The sequence below is a fragment of the Musa acuminata genome, chromosome BXJ1-4 (assembly GCF_036884655.1).
Source record: "Musa acuminata AAA Group cultivar baxijiao chromosome BXJ1-4, Cavendish_Baxijiao_AAA, whole genome shotgun sequence".
In the NCBI taxonomy this organism is placed as follows: Eukaryota; Viridiplantae; Streptophyta; class Magnoliopsida; order Zingiberales; family Musaceae; genus Musa; species Musa acuminata.
This window is the reverse complement of record NC_088330.1, coordinates 8461303-8475661: the sequence shown is the minus strand read 5'-3', so window position 1 is coordinate 8475661 and position 14359 is coordinate 8461303. Positions and strand designations below refer to the sequence as shown.

The 14359-nt window shown below is 40.4% G+C and overlaps 3 protein-coding genes across 14 annotated transcripts; all 3 read right to left on the bottom strand.

Annotated features, from left to right (window-relative positions):
* Nucleotides 1–1631: 1631 nt before the first annotated feature.
* On the bottom strand, nt 1632–7498 carry LOC135645594 (probable protein S-acyltransferase 22). 12 transcript variants are annotated; one of them, XM_065164148.1, is made up of 9 exons: nt 6340–7498; nt 6203–6252; nt 6002–6115; nt 4494–4563; nt 4335–4409; nt 4001–4121; nt 3742–3822; nt 3061–3246; nt 1632–2282 (listed from the first exon to the last, which is right to left on the bottom strand). In XM_065164148.1, exons 4-9 carry the CDS (start codon nt 4514–4516, stop codon nt 1797–1799), a joined length of 972 nt encoding a protein of 323 aa, XP_065020220.1. In that variant the 5' UTR covers nt 4517–4563; nt 6002–6115; nt 6203–6252; nt 6340–7498; the 3' UTR covers nt 1632–1796. The 12 variants fall into 12 exon arrangements, with proteins under 12 accessions (XP_065020220.1, XP_065020212.1, XP_065020243.1 ...); XM_065164140.1 differs by having other exon boundaries at nt 6203–7498; XM_065164171.1 differs by having other exon boundaries at nt 4335–4406; nt 6203–7498.
* A 220-nt stretch (nt 7499–7718) lies between these two features.
* LOC135645647 (uncharacterized) lies at nt 7719–8477 on the bottom strand. The gene has a single exon (XM_065164263.1). The coding sequence runs from the start codon at nt 8446–8448 to the stop codon at nt 7918–7920; it is 531 nt and encodes a 176-aa protein (XP_065020335.1). The 5' UTR covers nt 8449–8477; the 3' UTR covers nt 7719–7917.
* A 777-nt stretch (nt 8478–9254) lies between these two features.
* Nucleotides 9255–14081, bottom strand: LOC135645630 (binding partner of ACD11 1-like). Its single transcript, XM_065164214.1, has 5 exons — nt 13926–14081; nt 11172–11275; nt 11007–11082; nt 10791–10874; nt 9255–10043 (listed from the first exon to the last, which is right to left on the bottom strand). The coding sequence occupies exons 1-5, from the start codon at nt 13929–13931 to the stop codon at nt 9459–9461; spliced, it is 855 nt and encodes a 284-aa protein (XP_065020286.1). The 5' UTR covers nt 13932–14081; the 3' UTR covers nt 9255–9458.
* Between the last annotated feature and the right edge of the window lie 278 nt (nt 14082–14359).

Sequence of the window (14359 nt, the reverse complement as noted above, 5' to 3'; positions counted from 1 at the left end):
GGATGCAGGCCTCTCCGCTTTGGAATCTTTAGGCTGCGTCTGCCTTTCTGTTAAACAGGCAGTAAGCTGTCACTGCCAGACTTGAGATGGAAACCCCCTTCCATACTCTTCTTCGGGGGGGGGGGTCTTCTCATGGTGAAGAGAATGGCTGTGCATGGGGCTCTGTTCATGGTAGTACTTTCTGATTCCGCATCACGCAGGATGTGGGAAAGGAAGGGCATGAAAAGAAAGAAAAGACATGAATCGGCGCACCTGCACTTGGTCTTGCTTGCTGCTGCAGCTTGCTCTTCCGGAAAGCAGCTCGACAGTGCCACCGGTTTCAAGGGTAAAAGGGTGGGACAAAAAGAGGAAGCCAAGAAGACAAGGAGTCGGTAAAGAAGACGGTGGCTTAGCATGTGCGCCCTCACCCACTTTGGAGCACTCTGAAGCTGCCCGTCTTTGTTTACTATCTGCTTAGAACTTTTAGGTGGCTTTGGAGAAAACCAAGTTCCATGTGGTTTGTCTTTACTGCAATGCAATCATGTCGTCGCACAGAGAACTACCCACCTACGATTGAATCTCTTCATATTTTGGATTAGGACAAAAATCACAGTGAATTAACTCCATAATTCTACAAGAAGAATGTAAGAACTCGATTCATTATCATGTCTTCTCCGCCTAATTCACCCAGTTTCCATCTACAGCCACACTGCTAGCAGGCAAACAACAAGCATAATCACAGGGAGTTGATCGCAGCAGAGACATGTCTTGTCTTGCTCGGTTATTGGTGGGAGTCATCACGATTTGCTCGATGTCTCTTCACTGCGGACTGTGAACTTGTTCTTGATACCAACTTCACGGAGAAGAGAGACGAGGACGACGACGACAGACGTCAGCGATTGTGGAGGGGATCAGAGGCGTGGGGAACTCTCCGCTCGCTGCCACGGAAGAGCGCCTCCACCGGACCACGCCGCGACAGGCCCGGAGGCAGGTGAAATACCCGCCCGGCTTGCTCCTTGTCTCCAACGGCACCCCTCGCTTCGTCGACCTCCTTCCCCCCGGCGGCTAAAGACAAGGAGAGGACGACGGAGAGAAGCACAAGGGCGAGCGTGAGCGCCGCTTTCCGTGGCGCTCCCCGGTCTCGGAACGCTTCGTGGCGCATTTGTGGTGGGAGCTCGTAGGCCTGCGGACGTCGTCGCCCAAAGGCTCAGGCGATACACGAGATATATGGGGTGACTGGTGGTCCTGAGAGGGGCGCATGCGATACGGGACGAGGAAAGGGAAAGGAGGTTCCGTACGCCGGTCTGCACCCGCAGGGCCTCTCGCTTTGCTTTAGAGACGCCCCGAAACGGGGGCCTGCGCCTTCTATACGTGCGCAAATTGGCCTCGGCCCGCGCGCCTCTTGTCGCCATGCCGCTTTCTGAAGCGCATCAGATCGTCTGCGACTCTCCCCCAGTGTACGTAGTGGTGCTCGGTGCGTCGCCCAACCACGGAGTGGTGTTGCCTTTGACATACAACCGATGATTTAGAGCAATGCAAGCAGTCTTCTCTTTCTACTGCTGTCATGGAAGAAGAGGAGGGTGGAGGAGGAACTATAACTCTCATCATCATGGCATTTGTACGACTCATTTCATATATAACATGGATAAAAGTTGACTTCAAAAATGGTCTAATAAGATACAGAACAAAAATGAACAGAGTAGAACAGAATGTTTCACGATGACTACTACCTCTGCTGATACATCCAGGAAATGGCACACCAAAGCTTATAATCTTTGTTGCAGCAGAAGGCAAACTAGCTACTGTAACCAATTTGCTCAGATTAGATGGAACTGGTTAACAAGAACTGTTGACTCTTTACTACCATATGGCTGAAGTCTGGCTGAGGATGATGATGCCTGGAAGTCATCCATAATCTCACTACAGCCAGAGTTGCGAAAAAGATCGGTCCAATTTGATGATTTGTGCATGATTCTCGACAGAGTCTGATCACTGTCTTCACCTCCTGACGCTTCATAGCCGTCACTGGTTGATCCTGAGATCTGAACCCCCTTTGGTGCAACAGTGTCCAAGGTAGAAAGGGAGATAAGCTCCTGTAACTCTTCAGCTCTTGGCTGCAGGACTTTGGATTTCCTCCTTGCCTGAGCAGCAGCTTTTGAAACTTCTTCTGCATTAAGTCGCGCAAGGGTCCAAGGACTGATCTTCACAGCTCTAACATTTCTTCGGATGGTTGATTCCTCCACCAATGCTTTTTTGCTCGAGTAATCCACGGATGTGATAGTATTTGGATGAACAACATCAAACTGGCAAAGATCAAACATTGTGTCACTCTCCAGGAGTTGAGAATAAGAACAATATGATACTTTTCAGCGTTCGTAGTTTCATTAACACAAACTCATTCAAGATGTAGCCGAGTCTGAATAATAGAAGACACACAATTTTCCAGAGTTTCTGAACTTCTCATGCTAAGAATAATAATGCCATGTTTATAGTGATTTGCATTATGTAAAAGATATATCAAATTAACCATATCATTAAATACATAAATTCAGTAAATTGAACAGTATTGATTATTCCTATCAAAACATTGTGATAGAACTTTTTCTTTTCCTTTGAAGCAAAGTAGCAAGCTACAATCTTATTCCCTTAAGTAGGTAAAATGCGTACATGATAGAGCAGAATGATATTTAAACCACCAATATCACAATGTTTGTTACCATATAATAATAAAAACTAGCAAGACTTTAAAACTTAATCAAAGCTTGCAAGTAGGATGCTTTTTGCAGTTGCTTAAATTGGGGCTGAGATCAGATCTTCTATAAGGTAGCACAAAGGGAAAAGTGTGTTAAATACTAGAGAACAATGAAATTAGCAAGATGGCTTAGCATGACCGAGTTGATCATTAACGGGGGAATTGACTTCCAAGGAAAGTAAATGAATCACAATTTTTCATCATACAAATAATTCAGTGATTCTAATGCTTAAACCTTGCCATCATGCTCGAACTCCACATCTTAGCATTTTTTCAAGTGCAACTAATCTTAAGCAAGGCATCTCCAAAAGAAAAGATGCACATCATACCTGCTCCTCCGGGAATGATCTTGGTGGAGTACACCATGCACCACGATGAAATGCATTGAAGGGACTTGTTCTGCTTAGTCCAGTCATGGAGCTCACTCGAGACATTTGTGGACTTTCCTGATCACCAGTAGCTTGCTCCCGTTCCTGCTCCCTCAAAGCAATGAAATAATCATACGTGCTAATTCCCTGCATCCACATGCACACAAACACCAATCCTTTATCAGATAATTTAACTTTGAGAGACTTTTAGTTATCTTCATAAAAATAATCATTAAGAAAAATTAAAGAGCCATCCATCTTGTCGAAACAAATTTGGATGCAGACTTCAAAAGAACTAAATGCTAAAATATTTGCTGGTTGCCAAAACATCCACTGGTAAAGTATAAAAGATTGGTCATAAACTCTTGATGAATTGTCAATATTTAATTCTAACCCTTAATAACTATGAAAACAGCACAGTTTTGTCTGATTGCAATGTATCCTGAACAACTTTAATGACAAGAAACAAATATCTTTTTTTTTATGTTGAGGACTTGCAAAATCACAAAATATTATGAATTATGAACTGAACACAAAAGTTTGGTATTGTTCTCAGATTGATGCAAATTAAAACATGGCCAAACATAAAAAGATGACGACAGAACTGTAGTCATAAGGTAATGAACTATTAGGAAACTGTACCTTCTTTACTAGAAGCATGTGGAAGAAACAAAGTTGCGCAAGTGGTAGGGTGGCGACCATTGCTAAGAAGGTACAGAAAGCCTGAAAAAGATGATCCTTCAATATAAGATAAACTAAAAAGCATCCCAGAAGATCCAGAGAGAACAGTATAATGTGTAAAACTGACTTGGGTTTATTATATATAAAATAAGCTTTGTAGTGGGATGAACCATTTTAAGCAGAATAATAAAATGTAAGCCAGAGAGTAGAGATCACAAACCCTAATTTTGAGATAATCTCTACACAGAAACGCTCTCAGTTGAGGAAACAGAGAATCAATATCAGCACTCTGAGTGACCACTTTAGAATAAGCTGGCCCAAGGTGAACAAACCATGGAGACCTGTCAATAGTCGGTCAGAATGAAAAGGACCTGTAACAAAATGCTTGCTCAAACACCAGGTACATGATGAAGGACATGAACGGATAGCGCCTTCTGAAGGATGGTATAAGGTTAAGAAGTTCTTAAAGAGAGAAGATCAGTGACAAGTCCAGATGTTACAATTCCTAACACATAGAACAGTTTTAATGATATAAAAGAAGTGCTTGAACTTACCAAGAGAAGTGCAGAAGCCATGAGGACGAAGAACCCTTTGTAATTTTTCCTTCCCACACAGTTATTAAGCCACTACTAACATGAAAACAGTAGGATATATTAGGTACTGTTCAGTCATTGATAAGAAGAGAAATAAATCAAGAGCACAGAAGGTCTCACCCTGCAGCAATGATCGAAGACATCAACACATTTGTCACAAGCTCTACAATGCTTAACTATACTTCAAAACCTACACAATGTGAAGCTGTCAAGCATTAGACAATTGAATCAAGCACATCGGCAATGCACTAACATGATTTCATTGTAAATTATACAGTCAATTTTTCACCTCAATGATGCATGAAATTTTATATGAAGACTGTGATACAGACAAAACTTTTGCTGCCATTTATCACTGTCACCAGTCAAAGCTGTTGTGTATGAAGTGTTGGGACATCGATCTCAACATCTTGTCATACAAATTTGCTTTGTCTTTCCAACATTCTGATTAACCAAATATTAATGGTAATTTACATGCATGTATAATGTACATTTGTTTTCGTTCAAATCTAATGAACACATGAGAACAAGATATCAATACACACTACAATACTTAAGATTTGAAAATGAAACACCTAAAGAAGTTTCTGATGGAAGTTTTAGAAGTCTAGCAAATTCTCTATTCTCTATATCAGCATTTCCTTGCTCAAAAGGATCAACACATTTTTAAATTGAGGTTTGCCTTGAAGCGTGAGAGTGATGAGGGAGCCATTTCCGATCAAAATGGATGTCTAAGTTAAGTAGTATGTTAGGCCACTACTAATCAACTACCCAGTGAAGGAATACCCACCTGTTCCATGATATGTGTGCATCAAATAATCCTCTTTGTTGCAACATCAAAGTCATGCATTCATTATACATTTTATGCAGCGAATTATAGTTGTAACTGATGAAAATAATTTATTCGGCAAAAAACAAAATCACGAAAAATACTCTCTGAAACTACCAAAGTAGAAATCAAATCTGCCATAGATAATGAATTGAAATCAAAATAGGTTAAACTGAAATGCAGAAAGAAGGGTGGACACTATGATGGGATGAGAATGCTTGGATTCAGATGCTTGATGCATACGTCAACTTCACACAAGCTGCAGTAAAACATGCCCTCTTCGCTCATTTGCTGTTCAGGAGATAGTTTAGGAGAGTTACACCAATCACACACATATTTGACAGGGTACCAATCCAAGAGAAGTGCCAACAGAGGCACATTGTAGCAAGGCAAATTCTCTCTTTCAACTCCACTATATGAGCTCTCCATGGTGGCATCTTTGGTGAAGCCCCTATCCAGTTGGTTTTCTCTTGGTGTTCCGGAATTCATTTCCACAATTGAGGCCCCATTTCTGAATTTCTTAGGGTAAATCTCTTCCTTGCAGTCCTCTACTTTAAGATATTTCTTAGATCTGAAAATACCTGGGTCCCCAGGATCTGTTGCAGCACACCAAGCATATAAAGGAAATAATACACAGGTAATCTGACAAGAAGAACAAATAGTTATCGTTCTCTGCTTTGGAACCATTATCATCATAAACAAAATTTAACAGCAAACGACGCTATCACCTTGGAAGATGGACATAAACTAAAATACTCAAGGAAGAAGAACAACGAGATGCCAGTGTGGTATCTCTTACAAAGCCAGTGTAGAGCCCCATGATCACATATTGAAACAACTTCTTTCCAACAAATGAGACAATGAACACATAGAAGGCAAACCCTAGAGCCACAAACACAGCTATGTCTACCACCTACAGACATAAAGCACCAAACCATAACTCCTCTGAAGGAAGTAACAACAATAAATTGAAATGAAACAAATAAACACTTTAACATACCTGAAGAGGATGGTAGGGGAGCTGCCACCCATGCTTCCTCGTTGTGACTTCTGCTTGAAGGCCTAATGTTAATGCTTGAGATGGACCAAAGATCTGATGTGGAGAAACCAAGAAAAAACAGGAAAGTTGTCTTATACTTCCTTTGATCTCTTTTTCTCAGGACAGGAGTGGTTGATCACAGCACAAACAAGGTAGCAATGCTCGACCCTCAGGAGTGACAGCCATAGCAATGCTAGGAAGGAGGAAAGGGGAGATTTTGGCCCTTTTTGAAGCTCCATGAATCCACTGGGTGACACATTTCTTGTCATTTCCTCGTCCTCGGTGTGGGCTCTCCCAAGGTAAAGGTGGCATCAAGAAGTAGCTGAGTAGACTCTGCCTTCTTTGTCACCTGTAGCCTCACATGATAACACAAGTACCTTTTGTCAGCAGAGCATGATGAATCGCATGTCTATTCATGAAGAAATTGCAAATATTGTGTTCACAGAATATTATATGAATGTAATTCCCAAATTTCCCCTTCTGTAACTCCAATACTCCACCCCTGCTTTCGGATGAGAGGGTGGATTCGTGTTGGGCTAAGAACAAAACATGGGACTGAGATCAGGTCAAGGAGAAGAGACAAGGCTGTCATCCCTGGTTGCGTGAGGACTCGAGACTCACCAAAGATACATAACACGGGTATCGATATCTTCAACTGCACGTTGGAGACGTCCCGACCTGTTCAGTAGCTTGTTCTTGCACTTGTCTCAGCACAAGAAACAGGTGGATGTACAATGGACCCAAGATTCTGGGGGTGACAAGCCCCTCACGAAGGATTAAGCACTTCAAGATCTTACTCGGATTCCATGTTCAGAACAGAATCATCAACAACGCACACACAATCCTGTGATCGTGGAAGGTGATTGCCACAAGCCAAGACCTCTCTTGTTTGTCTCTCTGCCGGTGAGAGTTCAGCTTTCATATTCCATCAGGTCTACATTGTCATAGTGGGAAAAAGAGCATTGCAGTTGTTCTGCTCTTTACTGCGTTCAAGGAGCAACAGCGACAGACTCCCCCCATGGCTTTCGGCACTGCCAGTCGTGCGCTTTCGGCCAGTACGTCGCACAGCGCAAACCTGTGGGGCATTTGATGCAATGCATGCATGGAAAAGATGAAGAAAGCTTGGTTACAGTGCAGAACAGCGCATTACATTGCATGTGAGGCTGCGAGACTATCGAAACTGTATCATATCAATGTCATGGGAGTTGGAGGACAGCCTGCCAAATACATGCTTGCAGACAATAAGCAAACCCATCTGCAACAGAGAGTTTCTGAAATGTTCCTCCTTGAATGAGTACCAAAGGGGCATGAATTAAAGAATCCCTCTCTTTTGTAAACATAGAACAAGAACAACCATCGAAGGAATATGATTTCTTGGAAAACGGCCTGTTTAGGAACAATTGAAAACATAATTGCAATCTTCAAGAAACAATTCATCACACAAAGAGAAAAGGCTTCAAGATGCAAAAGATGCACCAAAACTAAAAGAGGCTTCCTTTGGGGAAGATCCATTCTTTCTTATTAGAAAGTTCGATGCTCTTTGCATGAGATTTAGGGGGAAAAGATCCGATCTTTGCAACCATAATTAGATCGGCGGGGTCGAAAACAACGGCAGCGCAAGAAAGATCCGATCTTTGCAACTACAATTAGATCGGTAGGCTCAAAGAACCGGGAAATTAGGTGAATCGCAGGGGCGCCTCAATCCCTTCGACTCCATGAGCCCTCTTCCGATCATCGAATCCACCGCCATCGCTGCCGCGCGGGGGCGAAGCCGGGAGCCGGGACGAGAAGCAGCGGTACCGGAGCTGCTCGGCGCTAGCGGGAGACTCGCCCTGGGACCCCTCGTCGAAGTTGAGGGCGTAGCTAAGGGGGTCGTACCTGAAGTCGGCGGAGTGGTGGCGCCGGTGCCTCCCCCAACGGCAGTGGGAGACCAGGGCCCGGCATTTGCAGCAGTTATCCGGCAGCTCGTGCGCCTTGGATCGGATCCACGACTTGGGCGATCGGATCAGCGGCCGGGCGGCGCGCTCCCCGTATGGGGATTCCGGGTCCCCGCCGTCGCAACCAGCGACGGGGCGGAAACAAGACGTGAAGCAGAGGTGGTGGTGCTTCGCCTTCAGCGGCGGGGTAGGCGGCGGTGACGCGGAGAAACGGTGATCGTACTCCATCCTCTTGCAGGGGATGCAGTTATGAACACAGCCCCCCTCCATATTATAATGACAAACTAAACCTGAATTAAGATTTGGATTTAGAAAGGATAAAAATAACCATTAAGGAGCATAATATATTGAGATTTTAACTTGAATTGAGGACAACCACTAATTCAAAATTTCAAATACCTATATTTTTTTATAAATATAAAAATAATAATAATAATTATTATTATTATTATTATCAAGGTGATGGTAGATTAAATTTGACGATTAATCCAATTTTATTGTTAATGTGAGATCAGATCTTGCTAGATTTAAAGGTCGAAATGATGGAGAGGACAGAGTTGGAGTGATTCTTGAGATATCACATCAATTTTACCTACGATATTATTTTTTTTTCAGTTTATCTTATTTACACATTTAATTTTCCGTTTGTTAAACTTAATGTAACTCATACTATTAAAATAGTTTATTTGGTTTATGTGATTAGTTTGTTATCCATTACTAATGTAAAGAGGCAAAGGAATTTTGAATTCTAATTGTGATTATTAAGCGAAAATGATCATACGATCATCGAATTGTATGAGTACAAAATTATCATTTGGTGTCATATTTTTCCAAGTAAAATGAGATTATCAGGTTAAAGTTGTGCAATTTATAGATTAATTTTGATAGAATTGATATAAAACAATCTTCATGTCTCCATAGTAATGATCAATAATTAAATTGAAATTTAAGTCAATTCTGTAAAGTCAATTCTGTACTTTGGGAACTGAGAGATCTTGATTTACACAATCGATCTTGATTACATTTGTTTAATTTTGAGAAGCATAGGCTAATCAATCTTGCAAAACACTCATGAGTAGTGCATCTCGAGTCCAAATTCCAACAAGTTATCGGTGTTTTACACAATAAGACATTGATAACAGTGTACAAATCTAAACCGATATCGATATCTCGACACTTGAAACATACATGATGGTCAATGGATGATACAAGCATAAAAAATAATTGTGCAAACTAATAACAAAATGAATAGTGAGCCGAATTCTGAAATGAACAGAGATTTATGCGATCCGCAGCTTCTGCTCATCCATAGAGTACACAGGGACCGTCGGAGGTTCGTTCGACAACGGCTCGTCGAGGTGAACCTTTGCATACTCGCTCACCATTCCCCGTCTCTCATCCCAGAATAGTTGCTTCCTCTCCTCTTCGGCCTTCTCCACCTTCTCCTTGGTCAGGATGCTAACATCCTCAGCTGCCTTCATTACCTTACCGAGTGCACTTGATAACCATGATGCTCCGGTTGAGACATAGCGGTTGCTCATGATGGCTGATCCAGCATTGGTGGCTGTTTGCTCAGCGGAGGCAAGGGCCGACCTCGTGATCTCAGTTACCTGGTATCGCTCGTCCACCTCCCTCACCTTCCCACTGACCATGGCCATGCCTGTGCTTAGCTTCTCACTCAGCCCAATCCTCTGATCCAGAGACACGACGGTTGCTGAGGCAGTGGATAGAAGTTGGTGCTGCTCGTCAAAGGCTTTCGCTCTCTGGAGTGCATCCTTGCTGAGAACAAAGCCCTTGGCCAACATGCCACTTACCACATCCTCCGCCTTCTTCACCGCCTCATTGGTAGGTGAGGAGTTTCCATCCTTTCAAGAATAAGTACATGTCACAGTTAAAAATGTAATTAAAAAGGGGATAACTTCGCAGGGGCCAAAAGTCATACTTTGATGAAAACACAGGAACTAAAGGTCTATAATTGCTGATCAAACAAATAATAATTTTTCCCTGTATATTACATTTTAAACATACATTTAGAACCAAAGAACGAAATCGGCTTTGGATGTAGGATCCAGTGGCTTATCATATGTTTATGCTTGAAATTTCTGACAACAGATACACAAATTGCATACAAGATATCAAATTTTATCTGCAGCTTCAATTAGAAGGCCAGTTATTAAACCATTTATATGCTATAATTAATGAAACCTTCTAACTTTCTAGCAATCTAGGACCCTCGTTTTCTCATGTCATTTTATCATTCCCACCTAGTTCATAAACAAGAGAGTCACAAATGCACGTTTTCCTCCAAATTCCAATGGACCCTTGACCAAATACTTAACAAAAAAAAGTTCCCCAATCTAACCAGAATTTTTTACTCTGAAAATATATAATCAACGATGAGAAATGGCATAATATAGGTTTATCTTGAAACCATTTGACACAGCTACATATGCAATAAGAAATTGAGCACCATACATGACATTTTAGTTCTTCTATTGGAAAGAAATTCCTAGGCATGGAAAAAATCATAAATATTATTTTCTGTTTGGAGTGTATGGTGTTCTCATGCAAATATCACTAAAAACAAAAACAGAGAAATAGTAGAGACCTACCAGCATGTGTCTGTAAGCTTCAGGAGGCAACTTGTAATTCTCAGCTGGAGTTATATTAACAGAACGATCAACTATTGTTGCTCCCTGTATATATATACAACAAATAGTTTACCAAGGATTCCCATATTTTATATTCCAAAACTGTATTGCCATAAACAATTCTGTTTTCAGAAAATATGCAGAAGAAAGCAGCAGTTTATATCTAGATGAACTCACTGTGAGAAGCATTGCAGTTTCTGCTCCTTGTGAGTCTCTAAAAGTGACATAAGCAAGTTGAGTATCTTCTGATTCACTGCAAAAAGAGAATCCCTATTTCACAATCATTTCCTACCTCCTAACAATAGAGATATTAGAGGTACAAAGAAAGGATAAATGATTGACCTTTGCATTTCAACATAATCGATGTCCCCAGAGAAGGAAAAGAATTCTTGAATGTCCCTTTGAGATGCAGACAAGCAAATGTTACTAATTTTCACTGTTTTTGCCTGCAAAATGATGAAAAAGAGCTCAGTAATAATTCAGCGATGCAACACATACCCTCTACAATCTAAATGTCACAAAAACTACCAACCAAACAATTAATCACATCTCAATAGAGCATGATTTGTCCATCTAATCAAATTTATTAAATAAGTCATGCTGAATAAGACTTAAAGGCCCTAACATGGGAGCAACTAAAGACTAACCAAATGAACATTCTTTTTTAAAAAACAGAAAAGAGATGGTAGTTAACATGTTTAATAAATTCCTATCAACATTAAATCATGAACTGCCACTCAATAGAGTTGCATCTAATGAACCCTAATAACTAATGGAATCAGCTAGGAAGTTAAGCATTTCCTCCATGGAACTGTTGACAAAAATAAAAAAGAAAATAATTTAACTGTCCCATCTGAAATGTCAATTTCCAATTTGGTTGAATAGTCATTTGAGGATTCATTGGCATCCTCAAAAATTATCGATCCAGTTGCTGAAACAAGATGTTCATTAGGTTCTTCACCCTTGGGGTGAACCCCTTACTCTAATAGGATTTTGAAGGTAAATAATTAACTGAGACAATTATGCCCTCTCTGAGTTGGTGAAATTATTGAATGTGATCTGCATAATCCGATGAGGCATATTGGCAGAACAAAAAAATCAAGCTAACTCAAGATTCTACAAATTATAATGTCAGAAATATCTTGTACATTAGTGCCTTTTGCATGCTAAAAGGACTATTGCTCTATACAGAAAAAATAATGATAACAATTGGCACAAGAAATAGTGACCTTACTGAAAATTTTGCAATGGACAATAAATTCTTTAGGATAAAATTTTACATCCATACCACATACTTAACTAATCTTACTGAAATAGTCTTATTGCATCATCTAACAACTTGGTTAATCAAAAGAGAAAACTAGTTGGCTCAAAAGGACATGAAATCAAGCTTCCTAAAAATTGATCTGCCAAGATGAAACAATGCAACTAGAAAATGAGATGTAACTTGAGATTATACTGTTGAAATATAATCACACAGTCGTTATATGTAATAAAATTGTTGACACTACATACCCTGTGTTACTTCTAGCTCTTGACATTTGGTAACAGTTATTCGACTTCTTAGTAGTTCAATGAGTTATGTTATTGTCAAAGTGGCATGTTTATTTTCATGTTTCCACAGAGAAGTTCTCCAGTTTAACAGAAGCATCTAGGAAAATTATTATAATCTGCAAAGGATCAAAACAAATAAAATAATTATTATGTACTTCATGCGTCATAATCCAACAACTGAAACTGCCCTGTTCTTGATGCCTGGGAGGGATTCTGTACAATGGTATTGTTTGTGTGATATTGTCTGACCAAACTGAGAAAACCTAGGTTGTCTTGCTGCAAGTTTACAGGAAATGCTGATAGAAATGGATCCTGCCTCTCCCCTTGCCTGGATTATGATCACAAATAGAACAAGACTAGAAGCTGTAATTGTTGGCTCTACCAATCAGATGGGAAATCTCTAGATGAGAAAAAAAATGCCTCAATCATCTTAGCCATCTTGATCGGTAAACACTCAGATTCATATAGTTATTAGAGTTCAGTTAGGCTACATTAGCTATTAGATATTATCAAGTAGAGAGCAATCTCATTTATTTTCACAGTATTACTGATGTGGCCAAAGAAAAAGAGACAATTACAAACAACAATAATGTGAAAATTTGTCACGGCTAGCTGCACAAAATATACATATATTATGAGATGAAACAATAATATGACTTACACATTTAACAATAGATTACAATAATTGGTACAGAAAATCAAGTCAGTAAAAGAAGAAAAGGTAAGTAGAAAAAAATTACAAGCTACAAGACAAAAGGTAAGCTCCTCAATAAAACTAACCCATTTGTCAAAAGACTAGAGAGTATTCCTTTGCTGAAATGATTGGTAGATAATGCAACGGAGAAGCTTTCCTCTTTTTGTTGAGAAGAAATGGTCTGTCTACTACTCTTCAAAAGTCAATACACATTAAGTTTTAGCTCACCATTTTGGCTTTTGTGACAAACAAAGGATATATTTTGCTGATTGTCACAGGTGCCTCAAACACCGTGTTCCTTTCACAATTATCCAATATAGAGGTTTACTAGCTAACCGTAGATTTGATCCCAATAATTAGGATGACACATTGCAAGTCAATGTCTAAAATCTACGATGCAAATTGAATTAGACGCATTCCACCACAAAATCTGACCTTGTATCCGAATGAAGTATAACAAGCTACTTGAGGAGCTCATTGGTGAATCATAGTGAATCTTGGAATCCCGTACAACGAGAAAGGAAGTCGAACATCCACACGATCAGATCTAGATCTATGCAAAGTCACCGCATCTTTTTTCCTTAACCTTCCTCGTAAATCTTCTCTGGCATCGATATGCTGAACCAAAATTATCTTTTTCCGACCCAATTCGATGCACACCATTACTACCTAACGATCTAGAGCTCGTAGTCAGAATCCTCTCATCCATTCGCGCAACCACGTAAGATCTAGACACAAACATGAATATTCTCCCGTCGGATCCAAGACGAGGAACATCGGATCTCACGACACCACGAATAAAAATCACAGACGGAAAGGGCAAGAAATTGGCTGGATCAGATACTCACCGACATTTTCCTGGATCTGGAGATCGAATTCGTCGGCAAAAGCAGGGACGAGAGAGCAGGCGAGAACGGGGGAGGGGTTCGATCCAAACTGCCGGCACAATAAAAGCAACCCAAAAGGGGGAGATCAGAATTCGGTGGGTTACGTGACGATCTGGTCCACGGGTCATTTGCAATGTTCGGTTCCTCTTCAGCCTCGAGATTCGTGTTATCCGTCGTATCGGTTCGGATGGGATACCTTTGACAGAAAATTATGATTTGAACAACCAAATTTGAAGCTTTCCGAGGATAGGATAGACTTAAAATTCTAAATTTGATAGGTACATATATTAAATTAATTTTTTATAATTTTCTAGAAAAGTTGGACTTTTGTTGGGAGATGCCTTCGTTTGTAAGTTTCCTAAGCCAATAAATATAGTTTTTTATTTAGTTTCTAT